This window comes from Vombatus ursinus, unplaced genomic scaffold (genome assembly GCF_900497805.2).
Source record: "Vombatus ursinus unplaced genomic scaffold, bare-nosed wombat genome assembly UNPS02012515.1, whole genome shotgun sequence".
Lineage (NCBI taxonomy): Eukaryota > Metazoa > Chordata > Mammalia > Diprotodontia > Vombatidae > Vombatus > Vombatus ursinus.
Genome location: NW_020952293.1, coordinates 2,421,577 through 2,443,164, shown reverse-complemented (window position 1 = coordinate 2,443,164; position 21,588 = coordinate 2,421,577). Strand labels below are relative to the sequence as shown.

At 50.0% G+C, this 21,588-nt stretch overlaps 2 protein-coding genes across 5 annotated transcripts in view; one reads left to right on the top strand and one right to left on the bottom strand.

Moving 5' to 3' along the window:
- The window catches only part of FUK (fucokinase), a 33,423-nt gene extending 15,834 nt beyond the window's left edge, over positions 1-17,589 (top strand). For 3 of the 4 annotated variants that reach the window (XM_027857948.1, XM_027857950.1, XM_027857951.1), the window contains 14 exons: positions 1,592-1,704; positions 2,984-3,085; positions 3,931-4,101; positions 4,647-4,717; positions 5,327-5,691; positions 8,298-8,508; positions 9,785-9,951; positions 10,069-10,290; positions 12,998-13,141; positions 13,332-13,451; positions 14,673-14,860; positions 15,011-15,110; positions 15,791-16,014; positions 16,220-17,589. In XM_027857948.1, the coding sequence (XP_027713749.1) occupies positions 1,592-1,704; positions 2,984-3,085; positions 3,931-4,101; positions 4,647-4,717; positions 5,327-5,691; positions 8,298-8,508; positions 9,785-9,951; positions 10,069-10,290; positions 12,998-13,141; positions 13,332-13,451; positions 14,673-14,860; positions 15,011-15,110; positions 15,791-16,014; positions 16,220-16,306 (2,285 nt within the window). In that variant the 3' untranslated portion in view covers positions 16,307-17,589. The other variant, XM_027857949.1, reaches the window with a different exon arrangement.
- Positions 17,590-17,838: 249 nt separating this feature from the next.
- COG4 (component of oligomeric golgi complex 4) overlaps positions 17,839-21,588 on the bottom strand; it is a 32,069-nt gene continuing 28,319 nt past the window's right edge. Inside the window, exons 15-19 of the mRNA XM_027857952.1 lie at positions 20,811-20,903; positions 19,777-19,860; positions 19,581-19,682; positions 18,773-18,901; positions 17,839-18,502 (exon numbers count right to left, since the gene is read on the bottom strand). Coding sequence (XP_027713753.1) covers positions 18,368-18,502; positions 18,773-18,901; positions 19,581-19,682; positions 19,777-19,860; positions 20,811-20,903 — 543 coding nt within the window. The 3' untranslated portion in view covers positions 17,839-18,367. The remainder of the gene's footprint in view (positions 18,503-18,772; positions 18,902-19,580; positions 19,683-19,776; positions 19,861-20,810; positions 20,904-21,588) is intronic.

Here is a 21,588-nt window from a genome sequence, read left to right as displayed (position 1 = left end):
TCCTTCCTAGGGATCGGGGAGCGCTGAGAGGGCTGGATGGGCTATGGCAGGAAACCACAGCCCTTTTAGGAGATTCCCTACCATTCTTGTCTTCTTACACGCTCCCCTCTTCTATATGCTGTCTGATCCAGTTACACCACACCTCTTGCTGAAACATGACCCTCCATCCCAGTCTCCATACCTTTGCAGTGTCTGTACCTCCTGCCTGGAATGCCATCTCCCCTTACCTCCCCTTGTTAGTTTCCCTGGCCTTCTTCAAGACTCAGCCCAAAGCTTATCCACTCTAGGAGATCTTGTCCATTCCCTCCAACTGTTGGTGCCTTCATCTTTAAGGTTCCCTACCACCTCTTCTGAATATATGTTTGTGGTTTGCATGTTGCCTCCCCCGCCTTAGACTGTGAGCTACTTGAGGATTTTATTTGTAGCCCCCAGCACTTAGCTGGGGGCTACAAATGTGCCTGGCACATAGTAGTTGCTTAATAAATGCTAGTCGATTAAAGGAGACTTTGCAAGGAATGAAATCTCTCCTTTCCTTTGCCCTTAGCCTCTTGGCTGAAACAGTGTCCGTCAGCCAACAGCCATTTATTAAGTGCCTACTGTGTGCCCTTGTTTGGATACCCTCCAACAGAAACTGCTGATTTATGAATCGAATGGGCAGATGGTGCTCAAAGGGCAATGCTTTCTGGGCTGTAGTGGAAAGAGCACTGGGTTTGGTGTCCTAAAGACCTGGATTAAAATCCCATCCTTTATACTTACTAGTTGGCTGAGTACAGGAAAATCACTTTGCCTCTGAGCCTCAGTTTCCTCACCTGTGAATTGGGCATGGTGATGTTTGCCGTACCTACTTCACTGAGGGGCTGTGAGTTGCCAGAGGGTTGAAGTGCTCTATACAACTCTCAGCTCTGTAAATGTCTGCCACTGTACCATGGCCCTCCCGGAATGCATCCCGATGAGCCAGAGAATTGGCCCAATTCTTTCCTTCCTCAGTGACATCGTAGCCTTTTGCCTTTGTGGAAGGGGAGCTGTGATGTCCCAGAAATGGCCCAGGGGTTCTTAACCTGGGATAGATTTCTGGGGGTCCACAAACCTGGATGGGAAAAAAAGAATTTACATCTTTATTTTCACTAACATTGGTTTTCCTTTGTATCCTGCATATTTTAATTTATATATTTTAAAACATGATTCTGAAGAGGGGTACAAAGCTTCTCCAGACTTTCACCAAAGGGGTCTAGGTTACACAAAAAAAGAGAACCCCTGGTCTAAGCAGAGGCAGCGGGTGGAAGGGGGAAGGTGGCATCCCATGAATAATAATAATAAAATAAAATAATAAGAATAATCCTGTGAATAATAACAATAATATAATAGTGTACACAGTGCTTTAAGGTTTATAAAGTGCTTTACAGGTATTGTGTCATTTCATAGCCTTCGCTTTTCATTTACAAGGTCTGGTCATCCAGCCTTAGTTCTACGTTGTCCTAGGGGGCTGGTTTGGGCCCTTAGCGGCAGCAGATACTGCTCGAGGTAAGGGCTATATCTTTCCCACCCAACCCTCCTGCCACCCATACACACCCGAGGGTCTGTGTCTCCACAGCATACATCCCAGACGGTACCTACGAGTACATGACCTCATCGGCCAGTGCCCACCTCCGCAGCCTGACGCTCCCCCGGCACCTCTTTGCCCAAATTGTACACTCTCAGGTGGAGGTGAGTGTGCCTTCCCTCCCTGTTCATCCCTGTCAATGCAAAGTGACTGAGTGTGTGCCCTGTACCTAGGGTGTGTGGGGTACTCGGGAAGGACTGGCACCTCTAGTGTGAGGGCTGCTGAGCCCTTTTCAGGGCTGCTTATCCACCTTTGGTTCCACCTGTCCCCCAACTCTCACCTGTGGCTCTCAGAAGCTGTAGCGTGCACAGCGGCCACACCCTGCTGAAACTGGCCAGGCAGATGGGCTAAACCAGGGTGAGGGCAACTGACAGGCGTCAAACCCGTTAGGGAGTTAGGGGAGTGTCTACCCCAGCACGTGAAGGCTTCCCCCGGTGAAACGGGTGGCTGAGAACAGTTTGTTCCAATGGCCACAAACGCGGCTGACACAGGAGCTGTGGAGCGCTTAGAGCTTGGTCAAACATGGAGGACACCAAGGTCACCCCTGCATCTCAGGCCATCGCCAGCCATCCTGACTTTTGTCCTGCCACTGGACTTTGATGACTCTGGAAGAAAGAGTGAGGGAGACGACTCTGCCTCAATCGAATCCAATTCATGAGAAAGTTGACATCATTGTGACGACATTGGTCTTCTTCTAAAACAAAGGATAAACAATAACAATCACCCTGTGCCCCGCCATAGTAGGTGACAGAAGAAAAGAGGCATGGCCCCTGCCCTCAGAGAGCTTACAGTTTAGTTGGGGAGTCAACACCCATACACAAACATACCTCCCTTATTAGACATGATATATTGCAATGTCAGATGAGTGGTATAGCCTCTGAGTGTCATGGGAATTCCGAAGAGTTCGTCGTGGGCTGCTTCTTAATTCGCTGTGTTACCTCGGCAAGTCATTTCCTCCTTTGAGCCTCTGTTTCCTTCTCTGTAAAATAAGAGGCTTGTCTTGGATAAATCTCCAGTTCTTCTGACATCTTATGATAGTCATCAGGAAAAGCTTCCCCGAGGGTAGGACTTGAGATTAGCCTTGAAGGATGGGTAGATAGGGTTGGAACATTTGGAGAGGAAGGGACAGAGCAGTCTGGGCTAGGATAAGAGCATGAGCAAAGGTGCTGAGGTGAGATGAGGGCATGGTGTGTATGTGCGTATGTGTGGTGGGTGGGTCGGGGGAAGCACCAGGAGACAGGGTTGGAGAGGTCAGGTAGGTCCAGATTTGAGACCTGACCCTGTAGGCAGTAGGGAGCCAGAGAGGCTTTTGAGCAGGAGAGGGATTGGGTGGAAATAACCTTCCCAGGCCCAGGTTTGTTTCCTTCCCTCCTGCCTTTGCAGAAGCCTCAGTTCTTAGAAGCCGGCTGCTCTGTGGTCAATAGTCTGTTGGAGGGAGAGGTTCGCCTGGGCCCTGGGAGTGTGATTCAACATTGCCAACTCCAGGTAAAAGCTGTTCTTTCCCCATTTCCCTTCACCCCAGACCCTGAGGGCGCCTCCTGTCTATCTCATGTTCCACCCAATGAACAGATTTGTCCAAGAAGGTAGAGGAGACTGAGGAAGGGGAGCCCCTTTCTCCCTGTCACCTCAGGTTGTCTGAAGAAAGAGAAAAGGAGGGAGGTCCATGGGCAAAGAGAAGGGCCTAGGAAATGAGCCAGCAGGGCAGCCAAATTCAATTAAAAAAACTTCTTATTCAGTGAACAATTAATAAGTGCTTACTGTCTGTAAAGGCTGTTTGAACAGCCTGAGCATCAGATACTCTGGGCCCTAAAGGCCGAGATTGGCACCTCTGAATATCATTGGCCTCAGGTCCTTTAACATATAAAAATATATAAAAATCCCTTTAATAAAAGGATTTGTTCTGTAAAACCTGGACACCGCACTCAAGGACCTAGAAGGCCACCTGTGGCCTCGAGGCCAAAAGTTCCCCATCCCTGGTCACTATTGTACCCACCTAAAGTCATGACAGTCATGCACAATCCACCCGGTAAGGCAGGCTGGAGCTCTCTATTGGGAAAGGTGTTACCTGCCAAACAGCCATGTTCATATTTTATCTAGAGGTCATTGGGAGCCACTGCAGCTTTCCAAGCAGGGGAGTGACGGGCTCGCACTCGTGCTTGAGGAGTAGAATGTTGGCGGTTTTGTTGAGGATGGATTGGAGAGAGGCAAGGCCAGGTCAGAAGACCAATCAGGAGGCCATTGCAATAGTCTCCGGCGCCTCTGACCTTGGTTCTTCCTATCCCTGGGGCCAGTCCCAGCAGCCACCTCCCCACTCCTTCTCTCCCAACCAGGGTCCCATCCACATTGGCCCTGGGTGCCTCCTGCTCGGGCTGGACAGAGCTTCTTCCAGCGCCCTCCGTGGCTTGGCGCTGCACGACGTCATCCTCCAAGGACATCACATCCAGCTGCAGAACACCTCCGTCCGGGTGTTCACTCTCATTGGGCGCCGAGACGACTGGCAGGTAGGGCCTTGCCTGGTGCCGCTGCTCTCTGAGACCCAAAGGTCATAGAGCGTTAGCGCCAGAAGGAACCTTAGAGATCGTCTGCGCCAATCCCTGCTTTCTATAGATGAAGAAACTGACCCGGGGAGGTTACATCGCCTGCCCAAGCTTATGGAGTTAGTAATGACCAGAGCTAGGATTCGAACCCGGGGCCTCTCACTTTAATCCAGTTCTTTCATCTCCAGCGGGCAGGGAGTGAGAAAGAAGATCCTTTCCTTATTCCTAAAAATCTTCTCACTCCACCTGTTAGGGGCCATCCCTATCACTGAGGTTGGCCAGGGAACCCACAAATTGGCCTTTTATCAAAGATAGGTATCAGGGCCTGCAATGAGGTGAAGTGGATAGAGTGGATCGTTGGAGCCCTGCTTCCTGCCTCTGGACTCCTTTATTCCCCAGCCTGGGGCTGATTGGTTACTCATCTCCATCCCCTTTCTGCCTTTGCCACCTTCACCTCCACTACTTTCCAGTTGTGTTCTTTTGACTCTTCCCATCTCTGTCCTCTCCAGAGCCCAGCGCTGGGGAAGGGCACGTATCTCAATGTGCCCTGGACTGAGTTCTTCCAGAGGACAGGCATCCGGTGAGGGCCATGGGATCCACTGAGGTAGCCAGAAGGCCTGGATGACTCCATGGGGGTACAAGAGCACTTCCCACTGGAGAATCCTCCCATCTCAGGAACCCGGGTGCCACCTACCCTCTCCCCATCCTATGCCATGAACTCCAGGTTCCTGAAATCTTAGTCAGGTCCTCTGCCATGTGGACCATTCCATATTATCTAGACAGGCCTGGTTTCCTCCCCTTGTCCCTCGTATTCCCTTTCCCCTGCCATGTGGACCATTCCATATTACCTAGGCAGGCCTGGTTTCCTCCCCTTGTCCCTCGTGTTCCCTTTCCCCTGTCATTTGGCCTAGGGATGGACTTGAACGTTTTCCCCTTGGCTAGGGTGGTGGTGGTGACAATGTGCCCTTTGCCAAGGTGGGCTGACAGTGGTTAATCCTAACCTATGGCTCTGCACCCCTAGTGACATCCTATCAAATGGAATAAGGTCCTCGTGTTGACCTTCTGTCCCAAGGACCTTCCAGCTCTCCCCGGTCACCCTGCACCCTGGGCCTGGTGGAGGGGGCCGAGTTGGGAGTGGACCCCCTCACCTTCTCATGACCCTCTGATCTTCGTCTTTGCCCTGCATCAGGGATGGCGACATATGGGACACGGATGCCCCACCAGGAGAGCGCTGCCTTCTCACCGCTCGGCTCTTCCCGGTCTTCTTTGCCTCCCGGTCCCCAGACCCACAGGATGTGCTCTGGCTGCTGGGGTCCAGAGGTGGAGACTCCCTCCAGGCGTGGAGAGCCGCCTGGCGCATGTCCTGGAAGCAGGTTCAGCTCCACCTGGACCAGGTTGCCACGCTGGCTTCTCGCCGGACCCTCTTCTTCCAGCAGGCCCAGGGGAAGGTGCGGCGTGTGCTGGAGGGGCGTCAGGACCAGAGCCTGCTGCCGCTGATCAGGGCTGCCACCCATGAGGGGTGCCATGGGCTGCTGCTGACGACACTGGACCAGGGTGAGTAAGATTTCCTGTCCTCCATCATTAGATTCCCTCCATAGGGAAGTCTGTAAACCTTTATTAAGCACCTACTATGTGCCAGGCACTGGGCTATGTGCTGGAGTACAAAGAAAGGTAGAAAGTGCCTGCCCTCAAGCAGCTCCCAATCTAATGGGAAAGACAACATGCAAGCAACTATGTACAAACTCAATATACAGGAAAAATTGGAAATAATCAACAGAGTTTAATACCAGCTTATGGGTACTGGGAAAGGCTATCGGTAGAAGGTGAGATTTTAGCTGAGACTTGAAGGAAGTCAGGAGGTGGAAATGAGCCGGGAGAGCCTTCCAGGCATGGCGGACAGCCAGGGAAAATGACCATCCTCTGGAAGACCACTCCAGTAGATAGGGCTTAAGGGAATTCAGACCCCAGCTATTCCTTCCCCTTCTTAACTTGGGGTCGGTGGGGACTGTGGTGAGCTTGGATGGGGAAAAAGTACACCTATATTACCAAAAGCAGTTGGTTTCCTGGGTGATCCTATGTATTTTATTCCATGCATTTAAAAACATGATTCTGAGAAGGGATCTGTAGACTTGATCAGACTGTCAGTGGGGTCCGAGACACCCAAAACGTTAAGGACCCTTGGTCTGGACATTTCTTTTCCCCCTCCTGCCAGGCTCCTCATTGCCTTCATGGAAAACCTCTTCCTTCCAGTTTCTGGTCCTGGATGAGGCTGGCGAGGAAGGAGAAGGCCTCTAGCTGGGTGTTTGCATAGGCAGCTCAGGACATCTGAGGCTGTGTGTGTGTATTTTTAGTATACTAAAAAGGGGTCTTTCATCCCAAATACATCTTCCCCCTCACCTGTCACAGTGCCCAAAATCCCGTCATTGGAAATTCATTCCTACTGCACTTCAAGCTTTTCTGGAATCTTCCATTAAAACCTGACTGTTTCTGGGAAGGATGGGAACATTTTAAAGCTTCTCCATGAATACCTGATAAGTAGGAGAGGAGGAAGGAGAGTCAGGGGCCCGACAGAATGAGACAGGGGATGGGTTAGGGAGGAGGGGGTGCAGCAGAGGAGGGGGAAGGGAGGTAGGAGAGCATCCTTCACAGTTGGCTGAGGGTGGACCCTGGCCTGCCGTGGTCTCCACTCCCTTCAGCTCCCCTGGGGAAGCCCCTTCTCTCTCTGCCAGGTTCCCTCCATCTACACGACCTGAGCCAGCTTATACCCTGAGAGGTGGGTGAACAGCAGGGATTCTGCTGCAGGGGAGGATCCAGAAAGTCTGCCCTATTTGCTGGGTACCTGAGGCCAGATGCTGTAGAGGAAGCTGAAATTGCCTTGTAAGAATACCAGGCATCCACTCCCAAGGCTCTATCACCCCAGTCCTTGGGTTTGTGAACTTTTAAAAGTTTTCTATATTTTGATAACTGTATTTCAATATAATTGTGGCATCTTTCTAGAACGTTGAGATTTGCAAAACACCTTACAAATATTATATCATTTGAACCTCAGAACAACCCTGGGAAGTAGGGGCTATTATTATCCCCATTTTATAGATGAGGAAACTGAGGCCAACAGAGGTTAAAGGACTTGCCCAGGTCATACAGCTAGTAAGTATCTGAGGCATGGTTTGAACTCTGGTCCTCCAGATGCCAAGTTCAGCACTCTGTTCGTTGAACCATCCAGCTGCCTATTGTCACCCTATGTGTTTTATTTTATGCATTTAAAAGCCTTATTCTGAAGTGGGAGTCACCCCCTTCTCATTTGCCAGGCTGCCCAGTGGGTCCACGACATAGCAAGGGTTAAGATCCCCTTCCCTAGACCTTCCTGTGATCCATCCTGAGGCTTGTCTGTCCTCCTTCCTCGTTTGAACCCTGACTGTCCCTGCATTTCCCTTTGAGCTTAGGATGTCAATCTCATGGACTGATTAATACCTAGAATAATGGATAGGGTAGGAAAGGTGCCCTTCTGGGGAGTAGGGACAGTTTCATGCTTTGTCTTTATAAAAACCCAGTGCTGAAAACCCCCAGTGACTGGCACATAGTTGTTTAATAAATGTTTGTTGATTAATTGATTTTATTTTATTGTGAGGCAATTGGGGTTAAGTGACTTGCCCCCAGGATCGCACAGCTAGTAAGTGTCAAATGTCTGAGGCCGGATTTGAACTCAGGTCTTCCTTACTCCATGGCTGAAACTCTATCCACTGCGCCACCTAGCTGCCCCAATTAACTGATTTTAGGGAGCAGATATATGTTTTATTTTGTTTTGTTTTCTAGTTTTAAAACTAAATTCCAATTTTATTTATTTTGCATATGTGTATTTTAGCCAGTGCCTTCTGGAGACACTCTCCCTAGCTTTGTTTAACCCACTAGTCCACTAAAATGATGGGAATTTCTAGAAGGTAGAGGTGGTATTTTGGGGGCAGTTCTGGGATTCTCTTTAAATCCTGTGCATAGACTCTCACTCCTCAGCCTCTGGTGGGGGTAGGAGGAAGTAAGCTTTTTGGCTTCTGCCTGTTGTCATGGGTCGCTGTGGGTGGTCGCCGCTGTTCTGCCTGCTGGGTACCCATCTGGGAGTGATGGGGTCCTCGTGGCCCTCCCCCAACTCTTATTTCCTCTTGTAGTTGCAGCTCAGGCTGAAGATCCCGGTGTGGCCGCCCGGGCCTTGGCCTGTGTAGCTGATGTACTGGGTTGCATGGCCGGGGGCCGTGGAGGGCTTCGAAGTGGACCCGCAGCCAACCAGGAGTGGGCCCTGGCCTTCCAGCACCTGGAGAGAGGGGATGTGGCTAGGGGCGTGGAAGAGCTTGCCCGTGAGAGGACCAAGTGGCTCGGCAGGTGAACTTGGGGATGGGAAGGGGAAAGCCACTCATGGGGATGGAATAATGATGATTAATAATAATAGTAACAATGATGAGAATGATTTCCCCATTAGAATTTCAGCTCCTCGAGGGCAGGAACTGTCTTATTTGTTTTTTCTTTTTATCTCCAGCACTTAGCACAGAGCCTGGCACATAGTAAGCGCTTAACATATGCTCTAACTGTCTTTCTATTTGTCTACTTATCTAATCTGTCTATCTGTCAATTCCACTTCATCTATATCTATCATCTATTATCTATCTGTCCTCTATCATCTATTTCCCTCTATCCTCTGCCTGTCTTGTCTTCTTTCTCCCTCCCTTTGTCTATCATCCATCTATCTATTGATTGATCTAGCTATCCATCTCTCTATCCATCCATCTATCCATCTATCTATCCATCTATCTATCTATCTGTCTCTCTGTCTATCCCTCTATCCTCAATCTAGCTTCCATTTTGCATACTTCAAAGCATTTTTCTGTGTGATGGATGATGAAACAATTTCTCTGACCTGTCAATTAACTGACCTAATCAATCAGCTAGTTGGGCATATGGTCCAGAGTAGAGCCCAGATCACTTATTTCTAGCCCAGCCCACTTTTTTTTTTAGTTTTTTTCTAATTAGGTAAAATCTATTTTTTTTTCTCTCCCATATCTCTACCCCATTATAAAAAAAGAAAGAAAAAAAACCTTGGTAATAATTATTTGTAGTCAAGCAAAATAAATTTCTGCATTGACCACATATAAAAAACACTTTTGATTTTGAATGCTGAACCCATTTCCTCTCTGCCAGATGGGTAGCTTGTTTCATCATTGGTCCTCTGGAGTTGTGGTTGATCATTGCATTGAACAGAGCTCTTAAATCTTACAAAGTTGTTTGTCTTTCCAATGCTGGTGTTACAGCATAAATTGTTCACTTGGTTCTGCTCACTTTGCTTTGCATCTGTTCATACAAGTCTTCCCAGGCTTCTCTGAAACCATCTCTTTCATCATTTCTTAGTAGGACAATAGTGTTCCATTACATTTACATACCATTCCCCAAATGATGTAGCCCTGTTTGTTTGTTTTTTTCACTTTGTCAGACCTCCTACTGTATAAGGGAAGAAAAAGGTGGGGAGTAGAACCCAAAGTGTCTTGGGCCTGGGCCGGTGATATCCTCATCTGTGTAATGGGAGGAGAGGTGGTGCTACGTTGCCTCTGAGGTCCATCTTAGCTCAAGGATTCTCTGATCTTTTCCTCCCGTCTGGTGTTTCTAGGCCAGCCCTGCTCGTGAGAGCTGCTCGGCATTATGAAGGAGCCGAGCAGATCCTTATCCGCCAGGCAGTGATGTCTGCCTGTCGCTTTGTCACCACGGAGCCAGTTGAACCCCCACCTCGGGGGCACTGGGTGGTGGTGGAGTGCCCAGCCAGGGTGGACTTCTCCGGTAAGAACTACATCCTGTGCCCCAGGGGCTGCTGCTGTGTGGGGGTGTTCTCTCTTCGCCACACCCAGGGTGGTTGGATCCCCGGGCCTCGGTGAGTCCAGGGATTTTCTATTGCAGGTGGCTGGAGTGATACTCCGCCCATCACCTATGAGCATGGAGGAGCCGTGGTGGACCTGGCCGTGCTGGTGGATGGGCGGAGGCCCATCGGGGCCAGGGCACGTCGAATCACTCAGCCCGAGCTGCGGCTGTCAATAGGGACCCGTGTGGGTGAAGTGTTCACAGAGCTTGTGTGCCAGAGCCTGGAGGACCTGCAGGATTACTGTCAGCCTCACGCGCCAGGTGAGAGTCTCCGTCCCGGCCAACTCTCCACAATGCGTATGGAGGCAGGACCTAGGCCCTCCTTCCTCTGACCGTTAGTGCCACCCTGTAAAATGGGGTGATCAGAGCAGATGATTTCTGAGGTCCTTTCCAGGCTCCTAATCCTATGAGTCACTGAGCCCAGGGTCCAGAAAAACCTTACTTCAGATCCAGCCGCAGATACTTACTAGCTGTGTGACCCAGAGCAAGTCACTCCACCTCTGCCTGCCTCAGTTTCCCCATTTGTACAGTGGGGATCATAATAGCACCTACCTTCCATTGTGAGGAAAAACTGAGATAATAGTTATAAACACTTGGGATAGTGTCTGGCACATAGTAGACACTTAATAAATGCTTATTCCTTTTCCTCCCCTTCCCCTTCCTCTTATTAACTAGTGGAGGTCAAGCATTCATTAAGCACCTGCTATGTTCCAGACACTGTGCCAGATACTAGGGATGCAAAGCCTCCTTATTCTCAAGAAGCTCACATTCTAATGAGGGAGACAACATGGCTTCTTCTAAAGCAGAGAGATGGTCTTGGAGAGGAAGTCAGTCATACAGTGTTAGCATTTGTGGTGAGTCTTAAAGGAAACCAGGGATTCCCAAAAGCAGAGATGAGGAGCGAGTTCATTCCAGGCAAGGGGTACTGCCAGTGCAAAGACACAGAGGTGGGAGATGGAGTGTTGTGTATGAGAAACTTCAAGAAGTCTAGTTGAGGGACAGCTAGGTGGTGCAGTGGATAGAGCACCGGCCCTGAAGTCAGGAGGACCTGAGTTCAAATCCAGCCTCAGAGCAAGCACTTGACACTTACTAGCTGTGTGACCCTGGGCAAGTCACTTAACCCCAATTGCCTAAAAAAAAAAAAAAGTGTAGTTGACTTCTGCGTGCATACATGGAGCTAATGTACTCAGGTGCCTGGTCAACAGACAAAGGAGAGTAAGGGATAAAAAGGTAGGAAAGGGAAGAGGAAGCCAAGCTGTGAACAGCTTTCAGAGCCAAATGGAGGACTTTGAATTTGATTCGAGAGGCAAGAGGGAGCCTCTGGAATTTCTTCCCCCCATTTGACCCCTTCGCTTCTTATCCTAGATGCATTAACATTATCTGGGCAGAAGCTTTTCAGTTTCAGTTTCTTCTGCTGTAGACAAGTATGTTCCCTCAGTTACTTCACTTTCATCTTTTCTAAGGGGGCCCTATTCCCACTGGCTTACTTCCCCTCACTCTTGATTCCCTCTTCTTGTTCGATATTCCCCCGCTTCCTTTCCTCCCCTTCATGTAGTCCTGTTCCTTAGTTTTCAAATTTCATTTGTTTTTCATCCCTTTCCAAAAAATGATTTCTCTTATTCTCTTCATTATCCGCCTTCTCTTTCTGTTTACACCCTTATTCTCTGACTGGAATTTCTTGAATTGGGGATGACACATTTTAAGAAAATTGTTACCATGAATGACTGGAGTTGGAGAGAGACATGAGACATGGAGAATAAATAACAGTGTCTTGCCATAGTCCAGTTGAGGGGTAATGAGGGCCTATGCTGGGGTGGTGGCTTTGGGAATGCAGAGGAGGTGTGCTAGAGATATTTTGGAGGCAGAGACAATGAGATTTGGCAACTGATTGGATGTGTGGTGCGAGTGAGGCGTCAAAAGATAACTGACACCAAACTTGGGTGACTTTGGGAGGATGGTAGTTCCCTTGACAGAAATAGGACATTTTAGAAGAGGAGAGGGTTTGGGGGGAAAGAGGACGAGTTCAGTTTTGGTTAGGCTGATTTTGAGGTACCTGTGGGACATTCAGTTTGGCCATTGGCGATGGCTAGTACTGGAGCTCAGGAGAGAAACTAGATCTGGATATATCTGGGAATCATCTGAATACAGATGGTAATTAAAACAAAGGAGCTGATGAGATCACCAAATCAGAGTGTGTAGAGTGAGGAGAGAAGAGGAGCCAGGACAGAGGCTTGGGGGACCCATCAAAAGAGACAGGAAGACAACACAGACAAGTAGGAGACCAAGAGAGCAGTCTCATGAAAACCCAAGGAAGAGATGGTAGTCGACAGTGTCAAAGGGTGCAGAGAAAGATGGAGGATGAGAATTGAGAAGAGGCTATCAGATTTGGCCATGAAGAGATCATTGGTCACATTGAGGGAAACTAAGGGGAGCTTAGGCCACTTCCTGCCTTTTTTCCACCATCTTGGCTCCACTCCCATTAGTCACTTTGGAGAGAGCGGTTTCAGTTGAGTAATGATGATGGAAGCCAGGTTTCAAAGGGGTTGGAAAAGATTAAGAGGAGAAGCCATGGGAGGAAGTGTAGGCAGCTTTTTCTAGGAATTTGGCTAAGAAAGAAAGAGAGAAGATGAAAGCTTGTGGGGGATAAGAGTTTCTAGTGAGGCTTGTTTTTAAGGACTAGGATGCTTGTAATGTGGTACTTCAGAAATGGGTGCTGGTGAGTTTGTACTTATGTCTGAATGTCCTTGATGTGTTGATCAATTATGCTGACTTTTTTCCTCTCTCAAAAAAATTGTTTATCATATGGGATGACTCTTGGGGAGGGAGATAGATACATGAGATGCTCTGGTGATGTAAGAAATGGAAGATCAATTTAAAAAAAAGAAACGTGTGTTGGATTGGGTTGAATGTCTTGGTTTAGCTTGGGATGGCGGGTTTAGTTCTCTTCCCCTCCTCTATTTCCTTTCAGGGGCTCTGCTGAAGGCAGCTTTCATCTGTGCCCAGATTGTGCAGCTCCCCTCCCCAGAGTCCCTGCAGACCCAGCTTCACCATGGCTTTGGGGGTGGCTTCGAGCTGCACACGTGGTCTGACCTGCCTCATGGCTCTGGCCTGGGTGAGTGGCCCCTCTGTTAACAGTGCTGCCCTTGGTCTGTGCTCTGGTCCCATTCTGTCCACCTCTCTATTCCAGACTCTTGGCCAGGGCCCTAGCCTTAAGTTTCTCTTTCTGCCAGTCCCTTCCCAGCCTCAACCCCTTCTGCCCAGTAAGGTGCTAAAGCAGATGCTGCTTTCTCCTAACACTGTAGGCACAAGTAGCATCCTGGCAGGGGCAGTGCTGGCGGCCTTGCATCGGGCAGTGGGTAGAGCAGTGGACACTCACGCCTTGATCCATGCTGTGCTACATTTGGAGCAGATGCTTACCACGGGTATGATGGGGAAAAGGAGGGAGAGAGGTTGGACCTTGGAGGAATGGGAGCTTAGGAAATGGCAGTGGGGTAGGGGCCCCAGCCCTTGTAAATGGGGCTCATCTAGAATTTTCCCAAGGCCCATAAACCATCAAGCATTTATTAGGTGCCTACTACGTGCCAGACACTATGCTAGTATGCTGGGAATCAAAGACAAAAAAAAGAATAGCCCCTACCCTCAAGGAGCTTACATTTTTATCACCCATGACCTGGCCATATCCCAGAACTCCATCTAGGGGACCTTCATCTCATAATCTACATGTGATCTGCCTGGCATTTTCGTCTCCCTCCATACTTAATGCTGCCCACCAAGTCTCTGGTTATTTTCAGCCCTTCTGGCCACTTCTTGGGGATGCTGAGGGACTGTAGACATTTGTGGACTCAGTTGTAGTCACCCTGGGTGCTTGGCATGGGAAGACCATTTTTGCTTCTGAGTTTCTCCTGGGCCCCTGTGCTCATACCTATGGTCAGAAGCTGGAAATTTCATCTCCTGTACTTCATCAAGGATATATTCCTGGGCTGGATACAGCTGGTCCAGGCAAGTTAGAATTATAATGATCATATCTATCTCACATATTTATAGAGCTTTATCATTTACAGAGTCCTGAGACTGAGCAAGGGTAAGGGGTCTGAAGAGAGTAGCACAGCTGTGAGGTGGCAGAGTTTGGGCTTTGGTGTCTTTTGGCTCTTTGCTCTTTTGCTCCTCTAGACTAAAAGCTCTGGAGTAAGAGAAAGAAGAGTTTGCTTTCCCTCTTTTAATTATGTCCTATTTATCCTGTACGTGGCCTGCCTGGTTTACATGTTGTCCCCCCCCCCCGTAAGCTCCCTGAGGGCAGGGACAGTCTTTTGCTTCTTTTAAAAAAAAATTACATTATTTATTAAATATTTCCCCATTACACTTTTAAAAATTTTGAGTTCCAAATTCTATCCCTCCCTCCTGCTTCTCCCCTCCATTGAGAAGGCAAGTGATGTGATATCAGCTACACATGTGAAGTCGTGCAAAACATAATTCCTTACTAGCCGTGTTTTTTGCCTCTTTTGTATCCCTAGCGCTTAGCACATAGTAGGCACTTGATATCTATTGAACGAATGAGTCAGAGGATGAGAATATGGAGTCAATGATGGGGCTTGGGAGATATGTCAAAAAATGTTTTACCAGTGACAGGGCCTTGGGATTTGCAGGAGGTGGCTGGCAAGACCAGGTGGGTGGCCTCGTACCAGGCATAAAGATAGGGCGATCAAGGCCTCAGCTGCCATTGAAGGTGGAGGTGGAAGAGATTTCGGTGCCTACAGACTTTATACAGACTCTCAATGAGCACCTACTTCTAGTGTACACAGGCAAGACCCGCTTGGCACGGAACTTGCTTCAGGTAAGTTCTTCCTCTGTTGTCAGCTTCTCCCTGATCCACTAGATGGATTGAGGAGGACGGATGATGGGGAGTGATGCCTCATTTCGGCCCTGTGTCCATGCCTGCCAATTTGCATTCCTTTTCCTTTTATGCTTCCATCACCAACTGCAGGATGTACTGAGGAACTGGTATGCCCGGCTGCCTGCCGTAGTGGACAATGCCCAAGCTTTGATGAGAAATGCTGAGGAATGTGCTCAGGCCTTCAGCCAAGGTAAGTCCTGTTTGAGGAATGGGTGCCTCACTTGGGGACGGTCAGGGGAGCTCTCCAAAAGGCATCTTATCCATGGGTCTCTGGGGTGGGGGGAAGGAGGGGAACCCAATAACCTTTACCCCAGTGACTAGACAGACTTCAGTGAGAGTTGGCATTCAGGACTTTCAGGGGAGATACATGCTAGCTGCCATCATTATCACTCACATTTCCCCTACAAAGTGATAGACCAGTGCCAGAGTTTACCTTTGGAAGTCTAACCATCTGGGGCTAAAGGTGCCAACCACCCAACGGGCTCCTTAGGCACAGTAAGGAAGAAGCACAAGTGGAGACGAGCCGAGAAGCAGGACTGAGGAGATCCCTGTATCTATAGCTGCAGTCTGACTTGAATTGGTCCATGCTGGTCTCCCCTAGGTCAACAAGATGATGGGTCCCTACCTTCCCCGTCCCTAGACTATCCCACGGGCCTTTTTAGGGGCTGTTACCAGTAGTCAAGGACTGGCAGCCCTGTCCCTAGAGAGGGAAGGTGGCAGTAGAGGACTCAGGAGAGATTCTGGGCCTCCCATCGCTGGTGTTGGCCCTGGGGACTGCTTCCTGCTCAGCAGACTTGATCTCCAAAGCTGAGAAGTAGACAGATATTCTGAGAATGCCCAGGGCTGCCCATTTCCTGTGTCCCCTGGCAGGGAGCCTGCCCCTTCTGGGCCGGTGTCTGAGTCGGTACTGGGGACAGAAGAAGTGTATGGCTCCTGGCTGTGAACCCCAGGCCGTGCGGCGCATGATGGACGCCCTGAAGCCCTATGTGCATGGCCAAAGCCTGGCGGGGGCTGGCGGCGGCGGTTTCCTCTACTTGTTGACTAAAGAACCCCGGCAGAAAGAGGTCCTCGAGGGAGTGCTGGCCAAGACAGAGGTACGTGCCGCTTCAGAGCAGGAGCGTGGGCTGGGGAAGGGGAATGAACAAGGCTAATTGGCTTAGCCGGGGTTTGAGGCTCCCCCCAAGTCACCCACTTTGACTGACAGGTGATGGGAGCTGCTCTTTGTGCTGGCCAACCCCTGGCCTTCTGTGGGGCCTCTCCATCTCCCAGAGCTTTTCACCTGCTGCGCTTCCCTCCTAGGGTTTGGAGAACTACAGCATCCACCTGGTGGAGGTGGACACCCAGGGCTTCAGCCTGCAGCTGCTGGCCAGTGACACTTCTGCCTGACGGCTCCTCGACTCCCAGGCCCCGTTCCAGCCAGACACAGTTGTAATGCCAGGCAGGGAAGAGCCCGAACTTTGTGCCCAGTGAGCCCCGGCTTTTTTACTTTCCTCATAGGAAGAGGCAAACACCATTCTCTTTTGTTTCTCTCTGGGAGCCAGAGCAAGAATTGTTGGGACTTGAGATGGCAAGCAGCCTATTCTTTGAGGAATGGCAAGGCGTTTGGGATTTCCCAGTCCCAGCAGACATTAACATGGTCTCTATCTCAGCCTCACTCATCTCATCCTCCTGTCATGGTGGCCTAGGCTCAGAGCCCCAAGGGCCTACCTTGCTGGTCGGTGATCACGAGTGATCAACCCCACTGTTCTACCGATGTGAGGAGGGGGACGTAACGTGGAACTGAGGGGAATCAATGAGAACAGGCCATCCCTCCCCTAGGTTATGCTGCTAATTCTGTCAACTCATTTCTACAAATTGGGTACACTGACATTTACTTGGGGTTTTGTTGGACTTTAGCACCACTGGGCCCACTGTCCTCTGGTGCTTCTCTGGCACAAATGGATCAGGAGTTGAAAGAAAGCGTGCAGCTCACGTAGAGCAGCGTTCTCATTTTGCAGATGAAGCTGAGGTCCCCAGGTCACACAAGACCACTGCCTGCTGACAGCAGTCCAGACTAGCCACCTGACATACTGACCCAGAAACCAAACCAATCGTCCCCTCGTGCACCTGATTTCCCACACCAAGCGGCCCTGTGAATCTCAGTCTTTCCTTTCTGCCTTCTCCAGGGCCCCTTCCATAGGAGGCTGGCTCTGTCTTGGGGACTCTAGGACACAATTCTAATTTTCTGCACACCTTGGCCCAATTGTAGCAAGCATACTAGGGAGTTTATTTCCCTTCTGGGCTGGGTAAACCAAAGGAAGCCAGACTTCCCTCCCACCAAGCTTCAGAGAACTACTAATGAAGTAGCAACTCCACCAGCAGGTGAAGGAGTAGGGAGCAGCGCCGTGGTCATTTTGGGCACAGGGAGGCTGGGGTATCCATGAGGCTGACTCACTTCATGCCAGCCACGAGTGTGGTGACATACTGTCTTCACCACACCCAATTCTCTAGCCTGGGGCCTGGAGCTAGAGGGGGTGCCGAACAAAGTCATTGCAAATTCAGGTTTTAACAAATGAATGTTGAGTCATATGTTCTAAAAAGGACACACGAGTCACCTGCACAAGCTACTGCCAGAACCAGGCCTTTCAGGTTGTGATTTTTAGTGGCAATAAACTGATCATTCTTTAGTAGGAAGCTTCTGAAAGTGATTTCCACTTGCCTGTTCATCATGGGACACCAAGGCTGGAGTGATCTGGTTCGCAGTGAGCTGTGTCAGAGGACGCTCCTGCTGGGGTGGGTGGTGAATGGCCGAGGAGGCTTCCTCAGTCCCCACATCACCATCTGCACCGAGGGCAGCAGGCGCTTTCTAGCCTCATTCTCTAGGCTTAGGTACTTCCCTGACCCCTCCTTTGGCCCTTCTCTTAAAACTACACCCCTAGCAGTTTTCGAGTCTCAGTCTTTATTTAATGTGACCGCTACATATAATGGAACATTCCGTACTTCCTCCATCTCCTGAGGATCTCTACTGTTCTCCAGCTGCCCCCAAGTCTCCCAAGAGGAGTCTATTGGCCCGGCCAGAAGGGAGGTATAACTGTTTTCTGTAGTGTCTGAGGGGTGGTGGCTCTTCTCCCCCACAGCAGGAAACCGGCCTGTGTTCTACATTCTGGTCGTTACCATACTCCTAACCTGATGTATGGCTTTTCTCTCCTCTGCAGGAATGTATATGGGGGTCCTTCGTGGGTTTGGTCAAACTTGGGAGGCAGACAGATATCCAGGGTGGCTCATTTACCTGTTTCTAGAAAGGGAATAGGCTGGGCCCCCAGACATTACTGCCATGCCAAAGAGATGGCCTGAGTCAGGCCTGCCCGGCTGCAGCAAATCCCGGGGATTTTCAGGCTGACAGCTCTCTGGGCCTCAACTACCGAGAGACTCCAAAACACATGGAGTTGGGTGGACTTGTCCTTCCAGCTACAAGCGAAGCCTCTTAATGTCTTCACCGCGGAAATCGATGCGTAGGGCCAACACCTGCCGCACCTCAGCGGGAGTCAGGCGCCATGTGAGTGGGCCTGAGTTGGCACCCCAATAATCCAGGATTTCTGTCACCTGGAGTGGAGGGCCAGAGAAGCAAGTCAGCAGGGAGAAGGAACATCCCCACAGACAGTCATTGCTGCTAAGGGAAAAGCCCCATGGTTCTTGTTAGAGGGGCAGAGGGTTCTACTGGCCATGGCTCTCTGTGGTAGGATGTGCCACACGGCATGGCTCTAGGTCCCCTCTGTCCCCTGGTCAGTGGTCTCTTGAAACTTAGCTCCTTCCCAACCCATCCTTCCCTGGCAAGCGAGGGGAGCTCTTGCCAGTCCCAAAGCCTCCACTCACCCTTTCCAGATTGAGGATGGTTGCCATCTGGGAAAGCCTGGCAAACTTGTCTCGGATGGTCCAGGTGGTCACTGTGGTGAGGTAAGCGACAAGGGACCTCAGCTCCTTGTCAAACTGCAGGCCGCCCAGCTGCAAGACAAAAGCCCAAGGAGGCCTTTCAAGTTGGAGGCCTGGGCTTCCGTACTCATTTCATCCAGTAAATGCAGGAGCAACATAAGGTGCTGCAATGGGAGTGGGATGGGGTGGGGTCCCGCGTACACAGCCCCTCCCCTCATAATAACACAACAATATAATGAACAATATCCCAAACAACTGGCTATGTGAGGTCCAGGAGGGTCATTATTTATGGACCAGAGGAATGAGGACAAGTTTTATGGAGGATGTGGTTTTGAGCAGTTTTAAAGGGTGAATACGAATTAAACAGGGGGTACTGGCCCTGGAGTCAGGAAGACCTGAGTTCAAATCCAGCCTCAGACACTTGACACTAGCTGTGTGACCCTAGGCAAGTCACTTAACCCCAACTGCCTCACCAGGAAAAAAAAAAAGGAATTAAGCAGGGACAAAAGGAAGGAGGGCATCCTAGGCAGGGGGACCAGGGGGAGCAAAGGATACTTCATGTTTGAAGGACACAGCGGTCTGGTTTGGCTGAGGCAGAAAGTGGAAGGAGGAGAGTAAGAGGGGAGAAGGCCAGAAAAGCAAGCAGGTGAGAGCCTGAAAGTCAGGCAAAGGAGTCTGGTCCCCTGGGAGGCCCTTCCCTTGGGAGGGAAGCGAGTGGGCAGGACTCTGACCACATGCCCTAAGGCCTTACCCTGTTGAAGGTGGATTTCAGCACCACTTTCTCCAGTTCAATGGCAATGAGGCTGGTCATGAGGCTGGTGAGGCTGTCGTAGATGACAGGGGAGAGCCCGGCCTGCACAGAGGATGGACATCAGCTTAGGGCGCCAGGCCCTGCAGGCAGAGGCTGCCCTGACCCAAGGCACTTTAGGGAGGCCCGGGATGCTCACCTTGAACTCGGCCATTTGCTGCTCGAGGTTAAGAATGAACTGTTGCACCCATGGGTCATTCGCTTCATAGTCATTGAATTCTTCCTAATGGTGGGAAGGAAAACAAAGCTCAGTGTCATCTCTGCCTCCAGTCCACAGGACACAATGAAGTCTGCTCCACTGGGTGGCCCGCCATCCCCTCGGGGGCTCTCCGACATCATTCCCTGCTCCCCCAACTCATGCTGCTAAAAAAGAGTCCAGACTCGCAAGCTGATGGCAGGACTGCAACACCCCAGTTACGTAACAGCTGAGAAACAACTCATCCCCGTAGTGTGACTCTGAACTCGGCTCTTGCTCCCACTACTGGAGGAGCTCACGAGCACTTGGCCACACAATATGCTGGGGCTCCAAACGCTTTTATTCCTTCCCTATAATGTGTGTTCTAGGTGTGTCTGTAAAATCAGGAACAGGTCAAGAGAAACGCAGAAGCTTTTTACAGACAAGGGGATGAGGCAATTAGAAGGTTCAATCCATGCTGCAGAATTCCCTTCAGACGTGCCCTCCGAATTAAAACCTCCACGACAGCACTCTATGCAGAGGAGACAACTTGCTTCCTAATGAATGACGGGGGATGTGAGGACATGAGGCGGGCAGAAGAAGCTGCCAGCACACCCGCAGGATCAAAGCAGCCCCGTGAGCAGGTCCTACCACAGGACAGCTCCAATACTCTCCAGCCTAGTCACAGTATCGAATCCTGGGGATAAGGGATCCCAGGGGCGTCCCAGGGGCATCCCAGGGGTCACAAACTGGACCTGAAGTCAGGACGATGTGAGTTGAATTCCTGCCGCAGAAACTTACTATCTGGTGACTGGGCAAATCGTGTAACAGCAGCCTGCCTTAGTTTCCTCATCTGTAAAATGGGGATAATAATTGCACCTCCCTCCCAGGGTTGTGAGGATAAAATGAGATAATACTTGTAAAGTGCTTTGTGAATCTTCAAGCACTATCTAAATGCTAGCTATGCTATCATCACCACGTCCCCAGGACAGAATTACCTCCTCAATGTTGTGGGAGACAGAGAGGAAGATGTTGATCCAGGGCTTCACCTGAGGTTTGATGGCGGTGCTGTTCAGCTCCGTCAGGCCTTCCTGCATCAAGGACAAGGCAGGATGAAATGTATCTGACAGATGATGGCTGCAAGATGGCCTCCACTCCCCCCGCCCCCTGCTCCTCCTCAGGGGTCACAGCGCTCCCCGGCAGGCTGATCGGCCAGGGTCTTCCACTGAATCTGCAGTGACGACGAACAGGACCACCAAACCTCGTTGACTTCCAAGCCCATCTAAATGGGTTTTGGTGAACCCTTTTACAGAAGCTAGAGACTTCGGGATGTCTGATGATGCAAAGTACTTTATTTCTAAAGGCAAACAAGCAAGCCTGACTAAGCTTCCACTTGGATTTCATGCAGGCATTTCTGACCCTCCTGTTGCCATGTGCCTTGGTACTTTTGGCAAGCTGAAGTACCCCTGCCCCATGAGAGAATAAGAACACTGAGCAGGCAGGGGACTAAGGGTTCAAAAACGTGTTACAACACACTCCACAACAAATTCAAAATCGACATACAACCTAAATATTAAAGATCTTTCAGTACTATAAAAAATTTGGAAAAGAAGCAAATCACAGTTCAAAGCTATGGGTATGAGATGCATTCTTAGCTAAACAATGGATGGAAGCAGTTATAAAAGATAGAATAATTCTGATTACATGATAAGAAAAAGCTTTTGCACAACCAAAATTAATGTATCAAGAAAAGAAAGGAAGTGGTCACAATTCTCA